A 26,557-nucleotide genomic window follows, 5' to 3' on the forward strand; every position below is an offset into this window, starting at 1 on the left:
GAGCGAAGGGGAAGGGGAGGGTGCTCGATTTGGCCATGTCATTTTACTCGACACCGGCGTTGTTCAGGAGGGGGGAACTCTGGTATGTGGCCCAGGAATCAGATACGCATGGCCAGATCACATATCTAGGTGATACAGTATGTGAATGCCTCTTGCCTTTTGGTGGACTGGCAGATCAGGCGTACAATGCTGTATGTACAGTAACAGCAACGCATTAGTGCGCTGCCTCCCGTCCCAGTCAATCAGAAATGTTGGGTTGGGTGTCCAAGTGAAACGCCGTCGCGATTCATGCACGCCCTTGTACGTCCAGCATGCTTCCTATGCACGCTTCCCTTCCACGCATGCCACGCACGCCGTGCTAAAAAAGGCACAGTTAACCCTTTGCTGTTGGCCGTTGGTTGGTCCAATGAACACGGCATGCCGAGTTTCTCCACTACTGTCATGAATGATACTAACGGAAAGCGGAGGGAGAGCGCATGTGGTATGTATGGTCTACAACATGGTCCTTGCAGTATGTAGAGTGACTAACGAACAGCCTAGTATGCCTAGTACTCGAGATGATCTCACTGCTCCTGTGAACGGCGCGGTACTGTGACACCGTGGAGGGCATCTGGTGGGTGAATTACTACTCTCCTAATATATTGCACATCCAACATAACACAGAACAAGTTTCAATCTGGACTATGCTGTGACCTACTATCAACATATATCCGTGACAGCGCAGTTCACCAACCTCCACCACGTCTCTGACGTATGCAGTTAACGTGCTTGTCACCTTCAACTCAAGAAGACGCCTCACCACCAACACCTCTGATCCCACTTCCTCGCGACTCGTCATTATCAAACTCCTTTCTCTCTAGCTCTTCGCTCCGCCTGCCTATCAGAGGAGCTCATTCCTCAGCTCCTCAGCATCTCCACACTTCCCAAAGAACCTAGGTCGCGAAACGACCATGAGCGACTACCGCCTTCCCACATCTGTGCGGCCGACGCACTACGAGCTGGCTGTCCGCACCGACCTGGCGGCGTCACCCCCGCGTTTTGAGGCCGAGGTGACCATCACCCTCGACGTGTTGGAAGACACGTCCAATGTCGTGTTCCACATGCACCCCTCGCTCTCGGTCACCCACCTCGCCCTGAACGACGGCGTGACGCAGGAGCTGCCCACCTCTGCACTCTCTACCGACGCGGAGAAGGAGAGGGCTACTGTCACCCTAGTCGAGCCGCTCAAGAAGGGCTCCGCAAAGCTCTTCGTGCGCTATGAGGCCGAGCTCAACGGCAACATGATGGGATACTACCGCTCCAACTCGGACCCCGACGAGAATGGGAATCGCCTTGTGTGAGTGATTTAACAATGGCGACAGGGACGGAGTGCTGCGACAGGGACGGAGTGCTGATCCCAGCTATGCACTCACCCAGTTCGAGCCCACCAGTGCTCGCCGTGCGCTGCCCTGTTGGGATGAGCCGCTCTTCAAGGCGACTTTTGGTGTCACCCTGATCGCGCGCGAGCACGAGGTCGTGCTGGCGAACATGGACGCCGAAAGCAGCTCGCCATTCCTCCCGGACGCCGTCAAGGTCACTGACGTCTTCACTGACGGGTACGTGGCCGGCTCGACGCTCGCACCTGCCTTCTCCGGCACTGCCAACCCGGCCGGATGGGTTGCGACCTGCTTTACACGCACGCCGCTCATGTCCACGTATCTTGCGGCGTGGGCGTGCGGTGAGTTCAAGCACATCGAGGCGATGCACACGTCTGCTCTTACTGGCAAGGTGATCCCACTCCGCGTTTATGCGACGAACAGCATCGACCAGGCGCGCATGGCCCTCGACGCCACGGCCTCCGCGCTCAAGGTGTACGAGGAGCTGTTTGGCATCGCGTACCCACTCCCGAAGCTCGACACTCTGGTTGCGCACGACTTTGACATGGGTGCAATGGAGAACTGGGGCCTCATCACTGGCCGCACCGCAGCCTATTTCGTCAACGAGCGCAGCAGCCTGGCATCCCTCAAGCGCTGTGGCACGATCCAGTGTCATGAGGTCGCGCACATGTGGTTCGGCAACATTGTTACCATGAAGTGGTGGGACAACCTGTGGCTCAACGAGGCGTTCGCGACACTCATGGGCTCGCTTGTACTCCCAGAGCGCATCTGGCCCGAGTGGAAGATGTCCGGCGAGTTCCTCGAGGCGCACTGGGAGCGCGCTCTGAGTCTTGACGCCAAACGTTCTAGCCACCCGATCCAGGTCGAGTGCCCGGACTCGAACAAAATCGCGACTATCTTTGACGCGATCAGCTACTCGAAGGGCGCGTCAGTTCTGCGCATGCTCATGAGCGTGGTTGGTGAGGAGAAGTTCTTCCAGGGCGTGGCAGCGTACCTCAACAAGCACCTCTACGGGAACGCCGAGATGCAGGACCTGTGGGACGGCATTTCGACCGCTGTCGGCAAAGATGTCAGTGAGATGATGAACTCCTGGACAATGCGCGTGGGATTTCCCGTTGTGCGCGTCGAGGAGCTTGGAGAAGGCAAGATCAAGCTGTGGCAGAACCGTTTCCTGTCCACAGGTGACGTTAAGAACGACGAGGACGAGACAACCTGGTGGGTGCCGCTCGAGATCAAGAGCATCGGCAAGGATGGCATTAAGGTCGACCACGCGGCCGTCCTCTCCGCGCGCAGCACGGAGTACACCATCACCAGCGATGTATTCAAGCTCAACGCGGAGACCGTCGGCGTGTATCGCGTCGCGTATTCCCCCGAGCGCCTTGCCAAGCTCGGCTCCCAAGCCGCGAACTTCAGCGCAGCGGACCGCCTTGGGCTCATGTCCGACGCTAGCGCGCTCGCACAGGCGGGGTACACACCCACGAGTGGCGCTCTGGCGCTCGCAGCCGCCCTCGCCAAGGGCGAGAAGGAATACCTGCCGCTGAGCCGGATCTCCAGCTTCCTCTCGGCTCTGGCAGCCGCGTGGTGGGAACACCCACTGCGCGAGACGATCGACAAGCTCCGCATCGAGATCTTCAAGCCTGTCGTCGAGCGTATGGGTTACGAGTTTGTCTCCACCGACGAGCCGGAGGTGCGCGAGCTCCGGAAGCTTGCGATCAGCGTTTGTGCCCGCGCTGGTGACGCCGACGTCGTCTCCGCCCTGCAGGAGCAATTCGCCTCGAAGGGCGGCGATATCGTGCCGGACCTGCGCCAGATCACGTTCCGCACGGTGTCAGCGAACGGCGGTGAGAAGGAATATGAGGCCATGCTCCGCGTGTACGAGCAGCCTCCCGTGCCGATGGCGCGCAACGACGCGATCTGGGCACTCACAGCTACACGCGACCCCACGCTCGTGCGGCGCGCGCTCGACATGATCCCCAGCGACGCGGTCAAGGACCAGGACGTCTACCTCCTCTTCATGGGACTGGCCGCGAACCCCGCTGCGCGCCGCGACGGCGCCCAGTACCTCATGGACCGGTGGGACGAGCTCAACAAGCGCTTCCATGCGAGCTACGGCCTTCGTAATGCCATTGCTGGAGCGTTTGGAGCGCTCTCGAGCAAGGAGGACCTCGCAAAGGTCGAGGCGTTTGTCAAGAACAATGGTGAGTACTCACATGCACAGAGCTGACAGCAGACACGGCCAAGTATGCGACGATCCTCGACCAGGCGGTCGAGGGGATGCGCGCTCGTGCGGCGTGGGTTGAGCGCGACACCGATGACGTGTCTGGGTGGTTCGCGAAGGGCGACTGATTGCGGCGGGCAGACGGAGTAGCGGCTGAAGGAGGGAGGTTTGTAGATAGCATAAAGCGGAGATATAGAAGTACACATCGCCTTGAGACACCGAATGATTCAACGTAGTTGGAAAGCAAGCCAAGTCCCCTTTCCTTCCTCGTCAGGTAGTCTTGGAGCATTCGCGGCCAGGCAAACCTCCCATTAGAACGTATCAACCCTAAGAAATCGACAAACATCATCATCAATCGGCGAGATGGCCGAGCGGTCTAAGGCGCTGTGTTAAGGTGGCTCCCAAACCTACGAGAGTAGGATCTGGGTATGAGCATCTCCGCAGTCTTCGGACGTGGGTTCGAATCCCACTCTCGTCAACAGGGCATTCAGTTGCTCAGCCAACCCTTTTGCATGTAGGAGAGTCAGGAGATGTTGGCAAAGGGAGATATTTGTCGAGGAATGATAATGAGTTCTTGGTCGTCTTGTTTGGTTCCGTGCGGTACCAAGTTTAGTCTGATGTCGCGACGTCCTCATGCCATGGCAGAACTACTGAATCGAAAGTCGCACCCGTCGACCCAGCCGCTGTGCCGCGAGTCCCCTCTCTCAGAGCGAGTGAAGCTGACGCGTCATGAACACAACCAACCCCCGAGGGACCAGGCTGTGTGGCGGAAATGATACCACACGATATGGCTACATGATGTCGATCTCTCAGCTCCGAACAAACAGATATGCCACCGTCCGAAGTGTTCCGGCGCGGGTGACCTCCCACTCCTGTAGTGGACCAGGCTCGTCTCACTCACCCCAGCCCTCGTACCTGCCTGCCATTAAACTGGACGTGTTAGTCCCAGCGTCCCCAACTACAGACCCGGCTGACCAAGACCGCGCTCCCAACCGCCGCTCTCCTTTGGTGCTTCCCCAGAACGCCATTTCGACCGCGTCGCTTCTGCTAAACTGCTGAATACCCAAAATATTGCTTCCGGGTTATCACCAAAATTACTGCAGAACTGCAGAATTAGTCTCCGGCTTGTCTTGCCGTGCCAAGGTTTACCAGTTCTGCAGAAACATCCAGTAGTCACAAGATGTCTCACAGCAGACGATCCGGGGAGAACGGGGCAAAAGGTGGGGAGATGGGGGAGATCCAGTTGGGTCAGAGTAGGATGAACTGAGACATGTTGTCTTGGTTGCCCACCAGATCAACGGGCGGGCCTGCACACGACCATGGCTAGGCCCTGGTTTGGCCCCATCAAGATATGTCAAGGATCGACATGTTGTAGTTCAGCAGTTCAGGCCGACAGCTGCGTTGATGGTTGGCGTCTCATCAACATTTAGCGAGAGCAAACTAATACATAAACGCGCGCTAAGAGACTTGGGCCCCACAGAAACTCTGGGTCGAATACAACATGCCCTCCCTCGCCGTCTTCCTAGGTATCTTCGCCTCCTTTGGAGGTTTCCTGTGAGCCTTGCTCCGGCTACCATGACTGATATCAGTTTCGGATATGACACGGGCTACATCGCAGGATGCAAGGAGATGCAGGCCTTCCTGCGCGTCTACGGAGATTTGCAGGCGGACGGAACGTACAAGCTGTCGACGGGCACCGACTCGCTCATCACCTCGATCCTCAGTGCCGGCACGTTTGTGGGTGCCCTTGCGGCTAGCACGATCGGCGACTGGTTAGGCCGTCGCCTCGGTATTGCCATCTATGTGGCCGTGTTCTCGGTCGGCGTCGCCCTCCAAACTGGGGGAACTAGCCTCGGTACTTTTGCTGCTGGGCGTGTGCTCGCTGGCCTTGGTGTTGGTGGCACGTCAGTCCTCGTGCCAGTATACCAGGCCGAGTGTGCACCGCGTCATATCCGCGGCATGATCGTCTCCGGATACCAGTGGTTCATTACTGTTGGCCTTCTCATCGCTGCCATTGTGGTCGACCAAACAAAGGACCATTCGGGCAAGTCGGCGTATCAGATCCCGATCGGGATCCAGTTCGTTTGGGGCGCAATCCTCGCTTTCGGCCTGCTTATCCTCCCGGAATCGCCCCGTTGGCTCCTCTTCAAGGGCCGTGAAGAGGCGGCGCGTGCAAGCCTCGCTAGACTTGCTAGTGCCGACGTGTCTTCAGACGCCGTGAGCAAGGAATACGACGAGATCTTGGCGACGCTCGAAGAGGAGCGCAAGTACGGCGGCGGTAGCTGGTCCGACTGCCTCCGCATGGGACCCCAGCGTACTTTCCAGCGTATTATCACTGGCATGATTCTTCAAGCGTTTACCCAGCTCAGCGGTATCAACTTTATCTTCTACTACGGCACCTCGTTCTTCAGTACGTCAGCCATAGGAAGCGCTGACATTAGCCGCGAGTGGTATTTCGAACCCATTCCTCATCACGATTGCGACCAATGTCGTCAATGTCGGCATGACCATTCCGGGCATGCTCCTCGTCGACCGTCTCGGTCGCCGGCCGATGCTGCTGTACGGCAGCGCTGGCATGGCTGTATCGCAGATTATCGTTGCGGCTGTCGGCGTCGCCCGCCCAATCACCGACCAGGCGGCGCAAAAGGTTCTCGTGGCCTTTGTGTGCATTTTCATCGCCCACTTTGCGAGCTGTATGGCCCCCCTAAGCTGGATTGTCACCTCCGAGCTGCCGCCATACGCCCTTCGCACAAAGAGCATGTCACTCAGCACTGCCAGTAACTGGATCTTGTGAGTGATTCCAAAAGAAAAATAGCTGACAGAAGCAACTTTGCCATCGGGTACGCGACGCCGTACCTCGTCAACACGGGGCCCGGGAACGCGGGTCTCAAAACCAACGTCTTCTGGATCTGGGGCGGGTGCTGCCTCGCCTGCTTCGTCTTCACATACTTTATGATTCCCGAGACAAAGCAGCTGTCGCTCGAGCAGATCGACCTGCTGTACCTCAACGCGACACCGCGCACCTCCAACTCGTACCGCATGGAGCTTATCAACGGAGGCATCCACCGTATGCGCAGCGGGCGCCTGTCTGTTTCCGACAAGGGGGCTGGTGCGATCGAGCATGTCGACGAATCCACGTACACCAAGCCCGAAGAGGCCTAAGGTGTGCCGAGAGTCCCACTCGATGTATATCCACGTCAGCGGGTGGCGCCTTGTGCTTTGTGAAGGTTGTGATATAAGTAGCAGTTAAAGAAAGATGATATGATGGTCGCCGCCGCTCTTAGTTCCTGGACTCGGAGGTTCGATGACCTTGCTGTCCGCCCTCGCATGAACCGGAGGAAACAGCTTGGTCTTGACCATTTTACGCTGTTCTTGTAGGCATAAGCCCCTCTCGCACCCAAGATTACCTCGTGACATGTCTCGGATCCCTCCCCATCTCCTCTTTCGGATCCGAGATAACTCGTGTGACTTTACCTCGCCACCATTTCCACAACTTGCCCATCGTCATGCATCTCATTCACTCACTCACACGAACTGGCGATGCGCCTCGACGCTTCGGGCCTCAAGCTGGTGGAGTATCGCGGCGGCCTCGCCCTGGTCGGCCCATCTCTCAATGCGGCATTCAATCAGTTCAAATGCGACACACCTCCATCGCACCCGCACATCACGCTCCTAACGCCCGCCGAGCGTAACGCGGCAACTGCAATCCCAGACATCCCCACGAGCCACGTGTACGTCCTCGGGCCCTCCGGCAAGGATGGGGGATGGCTCGTCGTCCTCTGGAACCACGGTGATGTGTTCCGCTCCTCCCTCGGACTTGCCGGCAAAGCATACCACATAACGCTTTGGGAGAACCAAGTCGACCATTCGCTGGATAAGAGTCTGGATGCGGCACTGAGATCCGGACTCGAAGTTGACCTCGACGCCATAGGGCTCGATCACGCAATCGTCGCCGCTTCGGGCCATTGGAAGACGCAGCTGGCCGAACACCTCATCATCTCCCATCCCGAGTGTTATAGGGGGTACGCCCGCCTCGCAGAGGCGACAGATATCCCCGCTCTCTCGGCGGCGTGCTATGCCCGCGCGGTATCCCTCTATCCGGCTCTACTCCCTTGCGCTGTGAGGGCACTCACGCGCCTCCGCGACGTACCTTACGGTGTGCTTTCAAATATCGCCAACCCAGTCGGAGCGGAACACCTCGTCCACCCCTGGCCGTTGGAGCTCGGCGACGCCCTCTCCCATCTCCTGTGGACCGCCCCCGTCGAGAAACGCACTCGCGTCCCTCTGCCCTCGACAACACTCCCGCGTTTCTTCTCATGGCTCTATCCCGCCCGCTTAGGGGGAATGTCAACCCCCCGCCGCGCGAGTGACATCGACGCCCTCGTCTCCATAGGCGTAACCCACCTCCTCACATTAACGGAGGAGGAGCCTCTTCCATCAGCGTGGATTCCACCGACCATAACCCACCTCTTCGTCCCCGTGCCGAACTACGGGACACCAACTCTAGCCGAGATGGACGTCATCTTGTCCCGTTTCATGGACGGCGGGCGCTGGGTGGTGCATTGCGGCGGGGGGGTTGGGCGCGCCGGCACCGTGCTGGCCTGTCTCGTCGCCATGCTGGGCCGGGGGAACGAGGATCCCACCGACAGGCCAAAGATGGCCGCGCATACTGCCATTGCACTGGTACGGACAGCGCGTCCGACGAGTATCGAAACGAGGGAACAGGAGGCCTTTGTCAGCGCATGGGTCAGCCATCGTTGGCGCCGGGCCGATACGCCGGTTATGGCTATTGAGCCAGTCTCCCACCTGGTCAAGGAGGGGACCCTAGCTCGAGCCGTTGTGATGATCGGCCGACCCGGGAGTGGGAAAAGCTGGCTCGCGACCGCCATTTCGAAACGCACAAAAGCCGTCGTCGTGAGCGGCGACGTTGACGGACGCGCGGCGTGTGAGCGTGCCGCAGCACAAGCCACCTCATTACCGGACGACACGCTGTTCCTTCTCGACCGGTGTAATCCTACCACTCAAGAGCGGCATGAATGGCTAACCCTCCTTCCCCCCGCCATGGCCGTGTACTTTGACTACACGCCTGCCCTCTGTTCCTCCCGCCTAGCCACGCGAATCGGACACCCAATCCGCGCCGGGCGAGGAGCGAATGCCCTGGCCCAGATGGACCGGTTGATGTCTCCCCCATCGATGGAGGAGGGGTGGACTGGCATCCTTCGAATCTCGAGTTTCGCCGCGTCCCGCGACGCAGCGCTGTTACTTGGCGGCATCCCACCGCTCCTCAAGTTTCCGCGCACCCCACATCTTCTGGACCTCGGTGCGGCGGCAGCAGACGACCTGGTCTCGCCGGCGGATATCAGAGGACCCGCCAGCGTGGAGGAGAAGCTGGACGGTGCGAATATGGGACTTTCGCTCGATTGGGACGGCAAGTTGGTCGCGCAAAACCGGAGTCATTGGGTGTCTTCAGCCAGCGCGCCGCAGTTTCGGGCACTGGACACCTTGCTCGCCTCCCACGATTCAGCATTGCGCCGGATTCTGGGTCGGGATCAACACTTTCCAGAACGGTATATCCTCTACGGCGAGTGGATGGCTGCGCGGCATAGTGTTCATTACGCCTCCTTGCCGTCATTGTTCGTCGCTTTCGATCTGTATGACCGCGTCGACAGCAGTTTTGTTTCACGCACCGTGTTGGAGCGCACGTTGAGGGGAAGCGGTGTTTCCATTGTGCCCCTCCTAAAAGAGATTCGGGAGGGAGAGGTGTTGGCTAGGGACGAAGTGATGCGCCTCCTGCAGCAGACTAGCGTGTTTGGGACGGAGAGGCGGGAGGGCGTGTACGTCCGCTTTGAGCGGGACGGGCAGACGGTCGGGCGGGGCAAGGTCGTGCGCGGTGACTTTATCGCCGGGAATGCGCACTGGGGCCGCGCGCCGCTCGTATTGAACCACGTGGCGGAGAGTTAGCATAAACATGTTAGAGCTGTTACGTCGAGATTAGAATGCTGGTGACGTGTTGACGAGGTTGCGTCAGAATCATCCCGAATGAGCTTGACAAGCCCAACAATGCAACGGGTATATGGTCTATCCTACACGCCAGTGTGAGGTGGTCTACGCGTCCCCATCCCGGCTTTGCCTCGTCCGTGAGGATCTATCGTTCGAGTCGTCCGGTAGAGTCGGTGAATACGCGCCTACGCCTTGTTACGGCGCAGTGCCGCGGCGATCTGCTGCGCCTCACTCGGCTTGACTGGGCTAGCGGGCCGCGGAGAAGAATACGATCCTGAGGGCGAGTACCGCGGCTGACGTGGCGACGGGGCAGGCACCTCACCTTCGGCTTTGGCTTTGGTAGTTGATTTACGGGGACGGGTGCGCGGCGCGTTCCACCACCGCATGGCGGACATGACAGGCTGTCCGGCGGCGACGAGGAGGAGGCCAACGAGGACGAAAGGCGCTACGCCAAAGGCACAGACGGCGAACGCGGCCGACATGATGAAGCGGAGAACCAGCGAGGGCTGGGGGTTGGTGATCTTGGGGGCCGTCACGGACATGATGGGTTGGAGGTGTTGGAGGATGGATGAGTTGGAGATTGGATAGAATAACAAATGGTCGTACGGTGAAACTTGTCCAGGTTTGGGGGTGGATGGATGGGACGCCCTAAACGCCCCTATTCCTGTTCCTGAAAGATTGTAGATTTGCCACGTGGGATACCTACCTTTGTCTGCTTCTGACGTGTGGGAGGCACCTCTTTTGATCTTTGATCATTCGGGACGAGGGCCAACTAGGCCAACTAGGCCAACTATGCGGGGATCATTAGGTACAATATGATGATGAGAGCACGCGAGTACCTGCGATAGAGGAGACAGTGTCGCGGTCGCCTGTCGGGGGTCCCGATTCCCTGGCCAGCTCGCCAGGTTCGCGGGGAGGTTGGCGGGGACATTACAAATGAACACAATGGGTCCAAGATCAACGTCGACTGGGAATTGAGTGAAATAGGTCCCAACTTGGGCAACTCACGGGCGCCGCGATGACAATCGTGCTTGACCTCGTGATGAGCTTTCAAGTTGCAGATTTGCGGGATCAGCACTGTGACTACAGGAATATCTGGTCGTCATCAGCATCAGTTCGGGCCGCCAAACTGTACCATCCGCGGGTTTCCAGATTAGGCCCCTTGAGCCTTAAGCTCCACTGCGATTCCAGCAAAGCGCAACCGTTCAAACTACTTGCCCAGTCACAAGTCCTAAGATACCTGCTCCAACCAACCCTCGGCGCCCGCTGCCCACATTTCCATATCTAGGTTCCGAGTCAGAAGGCCCTGTTTCCTTGGCGGCCGACGCTCATTCGACATATCGCCGTGACTCAGCTTCTGACATGTAGCGTACATATTATTCTAGGCTTAGCGGTCAACGTCCATGCCCCTCTCCACCTTGACTTCCTCCTTGTCCTTGTCCTCGGGCGCTGACGCCGAGGCCTCGCGCTCGCGCTTGCGCTCAGCCTCAGTAACCACCGTCCGTGCGGCCTTGCACGCCGGCTCGTCCTCCTCCCCACTACTACCAGCGCGCGGATAAAATATCGTATCGGGGTCGCGCGGGTACACTTGTGCGATGACGCCAGGCGGTGGCCAGACCTCTGGCACGGCCCGCGAGACGGCTGGCCAGCCACGTCCGTGCCCGCTCGGAGGGCGGTCCGCGTACGGCTGAACTGGCGTGCTACTCGCCCATGCGGGTGCCACGCGCAGACTGCGTCCGCGCCCGACAACCGCCGCATTGGCGTGGTAGCGCGGGTCCGAAAATCCACCGAGCTTGTCAATGTGCCGGCGCACCGTGCGCGCCGCGAGGGTGGGATTGGGCACGCGTTCCCGGTGGTCACCGAGGGCTAACCGCGCAAGAGTACCCGAAAGCGGATTGGGGCCCGGCGCGTCGTGCCGCGGCGGCGTGGATGCCGACGAACTCGGCGCGCTCTCGGGGCCTGGGGGGGGCGCGTCGCGCGCACTGCTTGTTGGGAAGCCTGTGGGCGAGCCCGGGCGTGAGCGGCGGTGGCTGAGCGGCAGGCTGTGGCTGTGGATTGGTGCGTGGACTTGGGGCGGGGCTGATTTAACCGGCTGCGGGTGTACCAGCCCGTTAGTTGGGGCGGCATTCACAAGCGACGCGGGAAGAGGACAAGCGACGCCGTCGCGTACCTCGCCGCGGAAACCCGTGGGCGTCGTCGGCCGCGAGCGCTTGCGCACGTCCCACAGTTCGCGCTCGGCGACGAACAGCGGCTCGGGCCACCCGGCCAGCGCGACCATGTAAGGCGCATGTCCGAGGCTCCCCGTGTGGCTTGAATTGGAATGGCTGTGGCCGTGGCTATGACCATAACTCGACGCGCCATGTGAGAGGGTACGCGCCATTACCGAACCCAAGCTCGTGCCCGGCGACGTGCCCGCGCTCGGCGGGGTGCTTGCGAATGTCGAGGCCGACGAACTCAAAGGAGGCACGGGTGCGCCCGGAATCGGGACGGGCACGGGACGCAACGGCGCAGGTGGCGAGTGTAGCACCGTGCGCCGCGGCGACGTGATGGGTGGCATGTGAGGACCGGCTTAGCGCCGGTGGGACTGAGGTGGCCGGTGGCGAAGATGGCGCTGGCGGATACGAGCTCGCGCTCAAGATAGCAGGTTTTTGGTTTACGCGCTCGGACGCGCGGAGCTGAGCTGCAAGTGTTGCAAACAAAGGAAATTTTCGACTCAAGACTCGCTGCCGGTCGAACAAGCAGGTTGGGGGGAGGGGGATGGTGGAGGATAGCTGTGGGAGGGGTGTAGGTTATGTGCGAGTGGTTGTGGAGGGTTGAAGACGGAAGAGTGTGGATTGTATAGGAGGGAGGGAATGGCGACTGGCTCTCAGTGACTTGGTACCTTTGCAAATACCTCGTTGTTGGGGAAGAGTAGGAGGATCGGCTGACAGGGTTGCCGGGCGGTAGGTTGTGGATGGATGGGGATGGTGAATGAGGGAGTTGGGGTGGTCCAAGCGCTACGTAGGTGAGAGTACGAGTAGGCGACTACTGGAGGAGTGTTTGATGTTGTTAGTGTGTTGATGATTTGAATGAGAAAGACAACAGGTGATGATGGGGTTGGAGTGGAAGGGAAGGGGGTTCAAGAGCAATTGAGCAAGTGTCTCAGTTGATTAGGGAAGGGTAGAAGGACAGAGGTGTACAGGTTCCTACGGTTGGGATGGATGCCGGGTATCTACATTCGGACACCACCATACCCGCCATCCCCGTCACCCCCCGCCCGGTTGCACCCCTTCCGGCCTCACTCGTCATTCTCCCCATTGTAGCCTTGACACCTTGACACCGGCCCATGCATTGCCCCCTCGTGCCTTGTCAATCTACTGTTTCTCGCGTATCTCCATGTACAACAACCTGTACATCTCGACAATACCGCACACGACAATGATCAGGTATATAGAACAAGAAAAAAAAATCGAGGTGCGGAACTGTCGGATAGAAAGTGGCGTTGCCCCAGATTAGCCCTAATCCGCTCTCAAACCCTCTCCTCCATTCGCTAACCCCCATGAATCCTTGGAGTCGATAGAGCCATCAGTCTTTGAGCAATCGTCCTTCATGTTCTCATGCCCCTAGTTTCCGGCTAGGCATAAACATAACACTCCATGCTCGGGTATCATCGACCGGCATTCAACGTCATATCCCCTCATCACTCCGACACATGACCCCCTTCCCCTCAAAGAGGCGCAGTGGACGCTCAACAATGATGCATAGTTTGCCGGCTACGTCCACTCTTACCACTCCAGCCTTCAGTACATTCGACGTAGTAGAGCATGGGAACTTGCCGAGGTCGAGCCGATAGATCTGGGTGTTAGGGTACCTGTTGGAGTCGTTTTCGAATCCAGCTGTCTGGATCTGACGCCACAGCCGCCGGCTATGCAACCTCTTACAAAATCCTACCCCCCTTGCTGGTCAACCCTGGCTCCACCTGGTCGTTCCATAAACAACTCAATGCATATGCGGATCGTCCTCGCTTCAGCGTCTACCCTGCCCCTTTACTCTCATGCCACACGCCTCCCGCGCGCCGCAGCCGTACGCTCGCGTCGGATCCCCGCAATCACACTCAGTATGAGAGCCAACACACATGCCAACGCGCTGACGCGAATAGCGGTGGCGTAACATTCGCGGCCCACGAGGCATTCGTGGGCATCGGTTGCGCCGGCAAGAGCCTGGACGGAATCTCCTGAGCGCTCGTTTATACGGCTAAACCGATGAACACCGATGCTCCTAGTTACCGACGCAGGCGCTAGCTCTGGTCCACCTATGCGACGGACAGAGTGCGCATCGTACACTTTCCCTGCGGTCAGCATGTTTGATCACAGGACGCAGCCCACCAAAGAGCGTAAGGAACATGTTACCGCCGACCGCCGGCGCCATGCTCGTAAAGCCCCAATTCTGACCAAAGTGGGCTCCCGTCAGCGCCAACCCTCGGCAATCAGTTCAACTTACACATCCCAAACCACTCGAGGACCAGCATGGGTAGGACATTGAAGAGTGCACCGTACGCAGTGCCAAGCGCTGCGGATACCATCCACAGCCGGTCCACATCGGTTGTCGCCAGCACTGCCACCTCGGTACCAATAAACATTAGCGCCACGAGCGGGAGGAACCATATCTGGCGTTAGTGTTTGCCGGCCTTTTGTTATTGTACGATTAGACGGCCGACCGTCCGACAACCCCACGGGGCGGTAGTCGTGCAGTACGAGCCGGTAATCAAGGTTGGTTCTTGCGATATTCCGCAGATGAGGCTGCCACCCCACTCGTCTCAGAGCTTTGACCGGCACGCCAAGACCCCGGCCATGGAATGCCCAAACGCATAAGCTCAATCGGCGTCCCGTGCTCAATCTTTTGGCGATGGACCGAGGCACCAGCAATGCCGGAGGCTCGCTTGCACGAAACGTCATGGGTGGCAGCTGACAGGAACTTTTAGGCCACGTCCGAAGCCATCGCTTCAGATGGTTGCCGTGTTATGCCTAGGCCTTCTCCAATGGATGGCTGGCTGCCAGTGGTTTTGGGCACAGATCCTGCGGAAGGGCTGATATGACTGCGGTGCTTTGGCCAGTTTGCTTGGCTAGGTTGCGCGTTGAACGCCGATCAGCACCGCTAAGCCACCTCGCTGCATGTGACAGGATTTGAGTGGCGCTTGAGTCGCACTGCGAACTCGCGCACCAGGTGACACGCTCAAGGTGGACCCATGGACAGAGTCAAAACAGTCCACCACGTCATGTGATGCTGAACATCCAGTCATGACCTCTCGAACAGCGTGCAGCGCCAACGCCGAATCGCGCCGTTCTCGCAAACAGACCTATGGCGGTCGCAGTTCCCAGCACGCATGACTCACCCTGCGCACACCAAAGCGATGTTTGATGAGGTCGCTGAACGCGCCTCCGAGGATACGGCCAGCGCAGTTGAACACGGAGATGGTCGCGACCTGTGACGCCTGCATGGCGCCGACCTTTTGCTTGTCGTAATCCCACCCGTCTCGGGCGAGCGCGAGCGTGACGGCTGGTGTCAGACAAACCTCCAAAGCTTTCGCGATGCCTCCTCACAACCCCCATCTCCGCTAATCTCTGTGCGGTTTTCGACTTACCGCCGACATTGTTGATCCACTCCAGCCCTACCCCGCACAGAATAGCCAGGATCGAGAACAGCAGCAGGAAGTCGGTCTCGCGGAACAGCGCCGGCGGGCCAATATGAATCTCGGTTGGCGGCAGACTCGCTGTTGAGCCGCGGCGCTTCCGTGACCCAGGCGTGCGCGTGCGCGGCGTACGCGAAGGCGTCTGCAAGTCGCCCGGGGAGTCTGCCCGTGAGGGAGTGTGCGGAAGGAGCGGATCAGACGGGCTGGGCTCGTCGGCCAGCTCGACGTCGGGTCTGCGCTCGTGACTCCGGTAAGGGAGTTCCTGCCCCGGCTCGAGCAGGGCTGCCTGATGCACGAGATCCTCGTCGTCGGTGTGGTCTTCGTCGGACGAGTCTTCATGCGGAGGGTATGGGCGAATGACAAAGGTGCCGACGAGGTTGGGCAGCATCGTGCCCCACGCCAGGATAAGGAGGAGGCCGCCTGCCTCGTCGTGGTATAATGCGTGGCCTAGCGCAGAGAAGACCTGGTGTGAGCTGCAACTTGAAGACCTGCTGCTGTCGCGCTCTGTCCGTTGGCCGGTGAGCCACTCACAAAAGCACTGAGCCCAAAGCCAGCGAGCACCGATCCCGTAGCGCTCGCGCGCGTCCTATCCGGAAAACTGCGGGCGACGGTATTCATCGCTCCTGCGAGCCCAGCACTCCCCCCGAACCCCGTGAAGAAGAGCGTCATCGCGAGCGTAGTCACGCCAAGGGAAGACGGCCCGTCGTCGCCCCCGACCGGCAGTGTGCCGTAGTAGAATGCGCGCGCGCCATGATACCCAACAAAGTTGAGAGCGGCAGCACAAGCGAGCGGCACTCTCGGACCGTAGAGGTCGATAATGCGGCCCCAGACGGGCCCAGAGAGATAGACGCCGAGGTTGCCGCCAAGCCCGACGAGGTTGATCTGCGTACTGCTCAGGCTGAGTTTGGAGGCGAGCTGGGGCGCGTAGCCTGCTGTCAGTGTCTGGGATCACCTTGCCGCTTCTCAGCTGCCACTGTCCGATACGCGCTCCGCTTGGAATCGGGCTGCCGTCCCTCGCCCACTTCTCCTCTCGCCCCTCCAGCACCGCCTTTATCATACCTCACTCTCCATCACCGTTACCTTCCCTCTCCTTCTGCCGCTCCCCCTTCTCCCTCCCATCCACTCCGAGCCCGGCTCCATCTGGCCTCGACGCACCCGAGTATCCATAGTTTGAACCGCTGGTGTCAGCCCGAACCACCGCCGCATACCGCCACTCACCTCGCAAGACCAACGCAGATGGCCGCAATCAGCATCCGTATCCGCGGAGATATTTCCATGGCGACCATGTCGTGGAGGTGTTGAGATGGGAGACGAGAATGAAGAGGAAGAAGGTGATGTGGTGATGGCGTAACGGTGAGCAGTTGAAGGGAGGTGTCTAGTCTAGTGTCTAGTGCTGAAACGACATGGACATGCGGATGGGGAGACAGCCGCGTCGTATCGAGGATCGAGCGCTTCGAGAAGGATGTGATGCAGATCAACGAGCGCGAGTGAGTCAGGCGAGTTGGCGGGACGGAACGCTGCAAGCTGCCAGAATCTAGAATCGAGAATGAGATGTGCGTCAAGTGGGGTATGGGTGAAAGTCGATCGCGGCCCTGTGCAGAGAAGGGATTGCCAAACACGCCCACCACGACATTACCGTAAATGACACAACACCACGGGACACCGCGAGCGGGTGCCCTACTCCGTCCCATCCTATTAATGGCACTTCGCACTTGAGCTTTTCTAGTCCAGCCCACTCACATTTGGCCGCAAGATCAAGAACTCCATGCCATGAGATGCAATGCTACTAGGTGGTATAGTGTATATCGCCTCCTCCCAAGATCTCCCCCTCCTTCTCCTCCTCCTATTGCCCAGGCCATCCCGTGCTGCCCTGCTTGCTGGGCGAAACCCTTGCAGCCGGCAGTGGGCCTGAGCTGTTCACAGCCGCATTGTTGGCGGCTTGCAACCGCGTCGGGCTGATGCCGCGCAACTTGCCCTTGATGAGCATCTCCTCGCGGATGGGGGTGATACCACCAAACGGCGTAACGGCACCAGGAGTGACGGGCACGGAACGATTGTGCTTCATGTGCGCCTGGATGAGGTGGCCAGCAGCCAGCGCCGACATGAGCGATAGCTCGCCGGCCATAACCGCCGAGCAGATGATGCGCGCGAGGCGTTGCGAGTTGGAACCCGGCGAAGTGGGGTGCGCGCCCGCAATGCCGAGCATCTCGAGCATCGCACGCTGGGGGCCGAGGATCGTGCCGCCGCCTACAGTGCCGACCTCAATCGCGGGCATTGAGCATGTGATGAGCAGGTCCTCGCCGTTGTTGATCGGTTCCATGAGCGTCATGCACATCGACGATTCAACGTTCTGGGCTGGGTCCTGGCCAGTCGCGAGGAAGATAGCCGTGAGGATGTTGGCGGAGTGCGCGTTGAAGCCACCAATGGAGCCGGCCATGGCTGAGCCGATAAGGTTCTTCTTCGTGTTGAGGTTGCAGAGCTCCTGGACAGTCGTCTTGAGGACGCTCTTGACGATAGCGCCAGGGACGATGCCCTCGGCGACGACGCTCTTGCCACGGCCCTCGATCCAGTTGATGGCAGCAGGCTTCTTGTCCGTGCAGTAGTTGCCCGAGAGCGCGAGGACGTCCATCTCCGGGTAGCGGCGCTGGAGCACCTCGAGCGCCTTCTCGGTACCCTTCGAGATCATGTTCATACCCATAGCGTCACCAGTCGATGTGGCGAAGCGGACGTAGAGTGTGCGGCCAGCCATAGCTGGCTTGAGTTTCTGAAGACGAGCGAAGCGCGAGGTCGAGTTGAAGGCGTCACGAAGAGTGTTGAAGCCCTCCTCCGAGTCAATCCAGATCTTGGCCTCAGAAGCGAGCTTGACGCTGGGGAAGTCGATGGCCGGGCCGCGGGTCATGGCGTCCTGAGTAAGGACACTGGTGACACCGCCGCCAGCGTTCAGCGCCTTGCAACCACGCGAAGTGGAGGCGACAAGGGTACCCTCAGTAGTCGACATGGGAATGTGGAGCAGCTGGCCGTCGATGTTGAGCGGGCCGGCAACACCGACAGGGATAGGCATGTAGCCGATGACGTTCTCGCAGCAGGCACCAATGATGGTCTTGTAGTCGTAGTCGTTCATGGGAAGGGCCGAGTGCTCAAGCGTCTGCGTGAGAGAGGCGCGAGAGACAACAGCACGGCGGATGCGAACGGCACGGTCGAGGTTCTTGAGCGACTTCTCGAGCGCATAGGGCGCAATCTTGCCCTTTTGCACGAGCATGATTACCTCCTCGTCGGACAGATTGTTGGCGCCAACACCGCCAGCAAAGATCTCAACGCACTCCTCGATCGAGCGGCGGCCGACAAACGTCATATGGCTAGGAGTAGTGGTGGCCTCGCCTGAGTCAGCCAGGAGGGGCTCCGAGATGACCGGAATGTTGGGGGTCTGGGGAACAACGAGGCCCGCTCCGAGGTTAGCGTGACCGTTGGCATGACCGTTGGCGTGCCCGTTGGTCTTGGGGGTCTTGTCGCCCTCGTTGATGGCAGTAACAGCCGGGCCGCCACTGGGGAGCTTGTTACGAGCCTCGGCGGCACGCTGAGCACGATACTTTTGGAGGTCCGAGGCGGAGCGAGGGCGCTTCTCCTTGGGCTTCTCAAGACCCTCAAAGACACCAACTAAGGCCTGGGCCGCAGCGGCAATAGGACCCTTGCCGCCGATCGAGTTGTGGGCAATGCCCTTGAGGAGGTAGCCGTTGAGGAGGACCGAGATGACGAGAAGAACGACAACCCACTTGGAGATGACGGGGTCACCAACAAGCGTCGACCACTCAGACATGAAGCTATCGATCGAGTCGATGCGCGAGACAGCCGGCCCAGTCTTGGACATAAGGATCTGGGTGGGGGTGACAATCTGAACGATCATGTCCGTGTTGGCGGGCGACGCCGCATACAGAGCCTGAAGAAGCGGGGAAATATCGGCCGCCCGCGAGTCGACGCGAGGCGTAGGTGCTGTGTGGATGAGGTGGCGCTTGAGGGCAGTCTTCTCGGTGAGGGTAGTGCAGAGGTTGAGGACGTGGAGAACCAGGAACGAGGTAATGAGGATGAGCTTGAGGCGGGGAACGGGGTTGGACGGCTGGCCGTCCTCCTCGCAAGGGTCCTTGCCTTCCCCCCAGAACGATGCTTTGGAGGGGCTGGGCGAGTCGGTGGCGCTGGCAAGAGACACGCTCGACGCCGAGCGCTTGATCGAGGTCTTGATCCTACGCTTACCGCGGATAAGCTTGATGCGGTGGACTTCGACCATGACGACGAGAATCGCGATGAAGAATGAGAAGAGGAAGAGGCAGTCAGTGGCCATGAGGATGGCAGCGAGGTAGCAGAACTCGCGGAGGCCGCCGATGCCGGACGTGGCGCCCATGGACAGGATCGCAATCTCGAGGGCGAAGTCGCGGACGATCGACATGCCGACTGACTTGACAGCGTTGATCACAACCTGATCGGCGGCGACAGGGACGACCCAGCGGATGCCACGGCCGTCAGCGAGCTTCTGGAGGCGCTCGAGGGGAGCAAGCTCTCGGTGGAGCGTCGAAAGGTCGAGGCCGTTCGCGTTGGGCTCTTCCGAGAAGTCAAAGGCGGGAGTCGCGTCAGGCGAGGCAGCAACAGGGGCAATGTCGGGGCTCTCGAAAACAGCGCGAGCGAGGCGGAATGGCTTGTCAAAGCCGACAGTGATTACGAGGAAGGGAAGGGCCTCGGAGAGACCGATAGGGTCAACTGGCACGCTGAAGATGTATGCGCAGAAGACGGCAGTAACAAAGGCAAAGGTAGATGAGACAAGCGTAGCAAGAGCTGGTTGTTAGAACAATGCAACGCGAAACACAGGCCGGAGTCGCGGAATGCGGGGGCGCCGCCACCACACGTGTCGCGCCCTTAGCACTAGAGTCCGGTGACTCGTCCGACGCTGCACTCACCAAGCCAAAAGTGGGAGCCAAGCTTGCGCATGTTCATGAAGAGCTTGACGAACGAAACGTGCATGAGCACGTAACCAAGAAGCACGACAAACACGTCGGCAGAGTCGGCATTCTAGCACGGTCAGATCGGTCTCATTTGTCGGCTCTCGTAAGAAAGCTACTCACCTTGGCAAGCGTGTAGAAGCGCAGGACAAGTGCACGGACAGCATGGGCGAACCAGCGCACGTTGCGGACGACAGTGATCTGGTCCGCCGCGTCTGCGCCGCGCTTCTCAGCGAGGCCCGAGAAGAGGCCACCGCCGTCAATGTTGGGAAGAAGAGCCCAACGGGGTGGCTCAGTGGCGGCGGGAACCACACGGACAGTCGTGTTTGAGCTGGGCGCGGTGAAAGTGGGGAGACGGGCCAGGCGCTCGAGGTAGGTCATAGTAGGTGTGCCAGGGGCAGGTGCGCGAAGTACGAGGTTGAGCGTCATCTGGTCCGAGTGCAGCGGGTGTGCCTCGAGCTTGGGGGCGGCGGCGGCAGCGCAGCCGGCACCGTAGCACAGGTCGGCGTAGGTGTACGTCTTGTCTCGGACGGTCACAGCGAGGTCGTTGAGAAGCCACTGGCGCCACTCCTCGGCGGCGGAGTTCGCGCCATCCTCGCGGAACACGGCGAACGGCTTGACGATAGCAATCGCAGCGCTCTCACCGGCCTTGTTGCCGCCCTCGTCCTTGGGGACAACATAGCCACCCTCGAGTGCATTGATCCTGATCGCACTCTGGAAGTCGGCAGAGGAGACGGGCGACCAGTGCTCATTGGTGGGGGACCACAGAGGCGTGTGCGCATACTCTGCCCGGCCAAAGCCAGCAGTCGTACCATCGGCAGGGAGGCCATCGGCAAGTCGCACAAGCTGAACGGGGCGGACAGGCGGGGCGGCGACGGGAAGGTTGAAACTGTGCTGTTAGTATCACGTTCTCGGATGTCTCGGAGTGTGGCCTCGCTAAGAGTATTGCGGTGGGTCTAGGGGTAGAAAGTGACCGATCGATCTCCTGGATGGCACGCTTTTCGGGCCGGGATGGGAGTTGGGAGTTAGGAGACTCACAAGTCGGAACCGCGAATAGCCTGGAGGAGCTGGAAGTAGATTAGGGTAACGATGATAAAGGTGGCGGTGACGACCTCGATAGGCGCCGAGGCGCAGATGGTCGACAGCCCGACGAGCGTCGAGCGTACGGTTGAACGTATCATGCCGAAATAGCGGCGGGTCCTAGAGGCCCTGGTTGGACACGGGTGGAAGGAAGGGTACGAATGGGGAATAGAGAAAGGAAGAGCGTAGAGAAAGTGGCCACCGCTTGGGGAGAAGAAGATGGGTGGAGCGTCGGCGGCGGTGGTACGATTACCAGAACAGTATTGACGGTCGGACGATGTCGAAGGGTGGTTGTTGGAGAACCGCCCAGGCGCGACTTTTTCCAAAAGCTTGCGGCGCGCAGTTGTCCTTGGCGAGGATTGGCCGCTGCTAGTGTCGTCAGAGTCTGTGCCGCTACTTGCGCTTGCGCTGTCGAAAGAGCGAGGGGTTGGCGTCGAGTCGCCAGAGCAAGACGAATGCTCAGAATCGGAAGAGCGAAGGGGAGAAGAATGAAGGGGAGAGAATGGTTGGAGGTTGAGGACGGTTGGACGCGTGGAGCAAGTCGTCCTACTGATTGCAGGAGTAGTAGACCCGTTGGGTGGGGTGGGAGGAGGAGCCGGGGGCAAAGAGTGGGAGTGAACCACTGCTGTCGAGTGCCGCCAGTGACGGCGGGTAGAAGTATTAGACAATCCTGTATTGGGGAAATGGCCGTTCCTAGTCATGATTTCTAATGTGATTTGCCGGTGATTTGCGGGTGTAGGGTGGAACTAGGTGGTAACTATTACAACGAGGCGACTACAAAAGGGCTATCGCGTGGCTTTCGAGGCGCGTCGCCCATTCCTTTGGGGCAAAGGGAAAAGTTATTACAATGTACCCTGAATGATCCCCGACTGATGGGCAGATCCGGGCGCGAGATTAGGAAATTTGCTATGGCCTATACTGTAATTTGCCCTGCGGCTACTGATCAGCGTGTGTTGCAGTGTGGGTGGTGACTGTAAGCGTGATGATGGTGGCGAAAAGAGCACCTCTCACGCATGGAGGTGTCGCGTACATTTATGCCACCATCCCATGCTTGCCGCAGCCATCGAGCCATCAGTAGTTTCGTTTGCCATCATTGGAGGGCGCGCCATGGCGTCAGCTGCGTATTGGCATGGTGGTGGATGGAACGATGGTTCTGTCAGGAAGTACAGTTCAGGGCAAGTGAAGAGGCCCAATGAGGCTATTGACCCCTGCCGTGCGGTTGCGATCAGTACCGTTCAGGTTAAGAGTGGCGGTTGGTCAGAGGGTCCAAATGTCATTGACACCTAGCTCAGACTGATGGGACATGGCGCGACGCGGGGCTCGTACGAGGGAGGGTTAAGCCCATCAGGCCAGGCATCCATCAGCCTCTCATGAGACAGTGAGATGGGGTTCGGGGTCAAATCCGGGTTGAACCCCGGGCCAGGAAACCTTGCTGGCCCTGCAAACACCATCCCCAAACCCCCCAGCAGTCACAACCTCCCCATGGCCCCCAGTCCCTGCCCAGAAACGCCATGCCGCAGTCGCTAATCGCCACCACCACGACTCTTCTGAATGCCAACGTTGTACATCTTCCACAACTTCTACACGCTCACGATGCATTCAAGCATCTCTTCTACGCCACTCAAACACACATCAGCGGTGATGGACATTGAAAACATGGCAAACATTAGCTGCCACCTGCCGTAACGTGCCTGGTGATGTGACATGGTACAATATCATATCCCAGTAGCATTCACCGACTCTCCGACTCCAGCATTCCAGCCACCGCATCTCTCGACAACTCCAGCGAACTCGTCCTCCTCCGCATTGCGGACAGAATTGCTGCCGAGCGGATAGTGCCGATTCACTTCCTACCGGGATGCCGCGATAGACGGCTAGATCGATCGGCGTCGTCACACCCCGCCTTCTGCTGGAAGGATTGATTACGCTCGACATCCTGATCTGCCGTTCCGCTGTTCCCTGTTGTTTTCTTGGCCCTGCTGACTATAATTATGACGCTGCGATGGTCTCACTCGCCGGATCGCCCGACGTCAATACGAATCGGCCCCTTCATCCCCACGGCACATGCTGGCCCCACCGCCTACGCTGGCCACGCCATCTGTGCCGCCCCACTGACATGGGCCTCGTGTAGTGTCCATACATATTGACGCGTTAACAGTGATCGACACAGCCGAGCGAGTCAGCGACGTGATAGAGGTCGGTGGTCGATCATTGCACCACGCACGGGCGCCTCTGCGTGGTGCAATGTTGCAATTATCTGATTCTCGGAGGTGTGGGGCGTGGGATCATCCTGCAGAGCACACGCGACTCTTGGGCGATGTGGAGTTCATCCCCCATTCAATCTGTGTCCTCCAATCCTCTCATCCTCTGCTCTCCTATCGCTGCAGCAGCATGGTGGGTCGTGTGCCATTGACGTTTGTGTCCAGGCTTACGCCAAACGCGATTCAGCGGATGATATCAATTCTTGCTCTCACCAAATTCCACCAACAACTTCCTTAGCTGCCTCGTTATATCAGTCGGTAGATTAAATGACTCTTAATGCGGTTAGTCCGGTTGATCATTCGGTCGTGGGTTCGAGCCCCACACGAGGCTTCTTTTTTGTTTCATGTTTCAGTCGTACGACCGCTCATCACCTTGGCGCTTGAGAGATAGGGTTGCGAGGTACCGTCACAGAAGGTCTGGTGGCCAGCTCGGTCGGCTCGTGGCTTCACTTGTATCCATGCTACCAGTGCCTTATCGACCTGATCAGATCACGCTACATGGCTGCACATGGGTACCTGCTTGGCATGATTGGGTTGGGCTGGCTCCATTGCGGGACTTATTAGAGCCAGTCGCCGGGGTTTTAGGTTGGGTCCAGACCTCGGCACATACCTAGTTGGCTTGGACTTTGACATCCTCAATGCTGGAACAAGACGATGACTGGGTCGCAGAGATTGTGGCCCGGCGTTGGCTGAGAATTCAAAGTCACGGCCATGTGTTCAATAACCTCAATAGGCCCCATTCTACCAGGCTGATCAGTCTCGGACTTGAGAGCCCGTTCGTCTCTCAAGTGACTCAGACCCTTCTTTCTTCGACGGCCAGGGTTCCTGTTCGGACATCATGCTGTGGAACGAGCGCAGCATCGCGGTCGGCGTGCTCGGCTGCCACAGCTGCGGAACATGGGCTATGTCTCCATGCTTCGGCTGGTGGAATACCGCTCGCCAGGCGCATCCTCAGGGATGACTCAGACTGGGTCATGCAGACCTCTCGCCCGTCAGTCACTCAGCGTGCAGCCTCCCGCCTGTTAGTCTCCTGAACACCTCGCTGTTCTACAGTACATGCATCATCTCTACTTCGGACTGGGCGTCCGAGATCCTAGGGCCAGCAGTTGAGCAACTAGAAGGCTCACGCAGCGGCCTTCTCGTAGTAGTGGATCTCGTCCTTGGTACGGCCGCGCATAAACGGCGGCTCGGTACCCTTGTAGTAGATGTCGGTCCAGAACTCGTGCAGGCCAGGCATGGGCGACTGCTTGGCCTCCTCAACGGCCTCGGCAATCGTGTCCTTTGCACGCTTGTCGATCGCCTTGAGCTCGTCCTCGGTGGCGACTCCCCAGTCGAGAATGTACTTCTTGAGGCCAGCAATGGGGTCGTGCGCGCTACGCACCTGCTGCACCTCGTCACGGGTACGGTACGTGGTACCGGGGTCGGACATCGAGTGGCCACCGTAGCGGTACGTCACAAACTCGATGAGAAGAGGGCCCTTGCCCGAGACGGTCCACTCCTTGGCCCACTCGCACGCCTTCTTGACAGCAAGCACGTCCATGCCGTTGACCTCGATACCGGGAATCTTGTCACCACGCGTAAAGTACGACGTGTTCTGCGACGACCGCTCGGCACTGGTGCCCATGCCGTACTTGTTGTTCTCGCACACAAAGACAGCTGGGATGCTCCACAGCTTGGCCATGTTGAACGCCTCAAACACCTGGCCCTGGTTGGACGCGCCGTCACCGTAAAGCGCAAACGTCACCTGCGGCTTCTTGAGGTACTTTTGCGCGAACGCGATGCCGGCGCCGAGAGGAACCTGCGCACCGACAATGCCGTTACCGCCGAAGAAAGAAGGTGTGAAGATGTGCATCGAGCCACCCTTGCCGTTGCTCATGCCCGCCTCGCGACCCATGAGCTCGGCCAGCACGCCCTTGATCGTGCCGCCGCGCAGCACGGCAAAGGTGTGGCATCGGTAAGAGGTAATGACGTTGTCCTGAGGGGTGATCGCGTGCTCCATGCCGATCGAGACGGCCTCTTGTCCGATCGCGAGGTGGCAGAATCCGCGAATCAGCTTCTGCTTGTACAGCGCGTCAGCCGCCTGCTCCATGCGGCGCATGGTGGTCTGGGATTAGTTGTGGTTCTCGCGATCTCTGAGGGCGGCAGCTCCTGCTTCTGGTAACCCGTGCTGCATGCCCTTCGAGGTCCCAGGCGTCCGCCACCTCTGCTACTCGCCGACTCACCATCTGGTCGTACATCTGGATGAGCTCATCCTTGCTGGTCTCGACAAACGCCTCGGGCGGATCGCACAAGTATCCCTGGAAAGTGTCTTCGTGAAGACGGATCTTGAACTGGCCGTCAGTCTCTCCTTGTCACGCGCTACAACTTACCTCCTCGTTGCCCTTCTCGGGCACATCGTCGTGCGGCACACTTTTGTCCGCTGCAGTCTGGACGTAGCGAGCGAAAGCGGCGACGCGGGGCTGGGGTCAATGTGTGCCTTGGTTAGTTGCCAACTCGCCATCATCGCATTTCTCATTAGAGATCAGGATGACAACTGCCGGCGGCAACAGTCAGATACTCACGAGGGCGCGTGGGGAGCGAACAGCGCGTGCGGCGCGGAGTGCTGACAACATCGCGATAGATGGAAAGGAAAGTGAGATGGTGGTGGGAGTAGTGGTTGAGGAATTGATGATGTGGGTCGGTGACGACCCCCTTGTGGCACTGTGTGGGACTTGGTGGGCTGGGGGTCAGGTGTGTGCGGCACGGGTGACGGGCCACCGTCAACTGCCGCTCGTGTTGGATTTGTTCACCCCACACTACCCATACGGTAAAGAGCGGCACGTGGGGTCCGCTGACCCCGCTCCACCCAAACTGTCCAACAAAACCCTCTCGAGCACAAATACCCCACCTAATGGCATTATTCCATTTGTATTGTTTTCATTTAATCCGGCCATTGCCGCCCAACTAGCCGCGGGCCGGATCTGCCGGCG

The 26,557-nt window shown here is 59.2% G+C and overlaps 8 protein-coding genes across 8 annotated transcripts; 3 read left to right on the forward strand and 5 right to left on the reverse strand.

Annotated features, from left to right (window-relative positions):
- Positions 1-950: 950 nt before the first annotated feature.
- On the forward strand, positions 951-3,722 carry APE2 (uncharacterized protein; the record flags this gene model as incomplete). Its single annotated transcript, XM_060604282.1, has 3 exons — positions 951-1,336; positions 1,401-3,574; positions 3,607-3,722. The coding sequence occupies 3 exons, from the start codon at positions 951-953 to the stop codon at positions 3,720-3,722; spliced, it is 2,676 nt and encodes an 891-aa protein (XP_060453514.1).
- A 1,373-nt stretch (positions 3,723-5,095) lies between these two features.
- SNF3 (uncharacterized protein) lies at positions 5,096-6,756 on the forward strand (the record flags this gene model as incomplete). The annotated part of the gene is made up of 4 exons (XM_060604283.1): positions 5,096-5,148; positions 5,184-6,004; positions 6,036-6,384; positions 6,420-6,756. The coding sequence occupies 4 exons, from the start codon at positions 5,096-5,098 to the stop codon at positions 6,754-6,756; spliced, it is 1,560 nt and encodes a 519-aa protein (XP_060453515.1).
- Positions 6,757-7,134: 378 nt separating this feature from the next.
- On the forward strand, positions 7,135-9,555 carry CcaverHIS019_0109680 (uncharacterized protein; the record flags this gene model as incomplete). Its single annotated transcript, XM_060604284.1, has 1 exon — positions 7,135-9,555. One exon carries the CDS (start codon positions 7,135-7,137, stop codon positions 9,553-9,555), a length of 2,421 nt encoding a protein of 806 aa, XP_060453516.1.
- Positions 9,556-9,779: 224 nt separating this feature from the next.
- Positions 9,780-10,136, reverse strand: CcaverHIS019_0109690 (uncharacterized protein; the record flags this gene model as incomplete). The annotated part of the gene is made up of 1 exon (XM_060604285.1): positions 9,780-10,136. The coding sequence occupies one exon, from the start codon at positions 10,134-10,136 to the stop codon at positions 9,780-9,782; it is 357 nt and encodes a 118-aa protein (XP_060453517.1).
- An 845-nt stretch (positions 10,137-10,981) lies between these two features.
- CcaverHIS019_0109700 (uncharacterized protein) lies at positions 10,982-12,151 on the reverse strand (the record flags this gene model as incomplete). Its single annotated transcript, XM_060604287.1, has 1 exon — positions 10,982-12,151. One exon carries the CDS (start codon positions 12,149-12,151, stop codon positions 10,982-10,984), a length of 1,170 nt encoding a protein of 389 aa, XP_060453518.1.
- A 1,474-nt stretch (positions 12,152-13,625) lies between these two features.
- Positions 13,626-16,548, reverse strand: RBG1 (uncharacterized protein; the record flags this gene model as incomplete). Its single annotated transcript, XM_060604288.1, has 8 exons — positions 13,626-13,921; positions 13,959-14,033; positions 14,074-14,239; positions 14,966-15,129; positions 15,215-15,725; positions 15,794-16,191; positions 16,418-16,440; positions 16,481-16,548. The coding sequence occupies 8 exons, from the start codon at positions 16,546-16,548 to the stop codon at positions 13,626-13,628; spliced, it is 1,701 nt and encodes a 566-aa protein (XP_060453519.1).
- A 557-nt stretch (positions 16,549-17,105) lies between these two features.
- Positions 17,106-21,428, reverse strand: HMG1 (uncharacterized protein; the record flags this gene model as incomplete). Its single annotated transcript, XM_060604289.1, has 4 exons — positions 17,106-20,083; positions 20,206-20,317; positions 20,371-21,136; positions 21,286-21,428. The coding sequence occupies 4 exons, from the start codon at positions 21,426-21,428 to the stop codon at positions 17,106-17,108; spliced, it is 3,999 nt and encodes a 1,332-aa protein (XP_060453520.1).
- A 3,283-nt stretch (positions 21,429-24,711) lies between these two features.
- Positions 24,712-26,200, reverse strand: PDA1 (uncharacterized protein; the record flags this gene model as incomplete). The annotated part of the gene is made up of 4 exons (XM_060604290.1): positions 24,712-25,692; positions 25,811-25,918; positions 25,958-26,047; positions 26,150-26,200. The coding sequence occupies 4 exons, from the start codon at positions 26,198-26,200 to the stop codon at positions 24,712-24,714; spliced, it is 1,230 nt and encodes a 409-aa protein (XP_060453521.1).
- Positions 26,201-26,557: the final 357 nt, after the last annotated feature.

The sequence above is a fragment of the Cutaneotrichosporon cavernicola genome (assembly GCF_030864355.1).
Source record: "Cutaneotrichosporon cavernicola HIS019 DNA, chromosome: 1".
Taxonomy (NCBI): domain Eukaryota; kingdom Fungi; phylum Basidiomycota; class Tremellomycetes; order Trichosporonales; family Trichosporonaceae; genus Cutaneotrichosporon; species Cutaneotrichosporon cavernicola.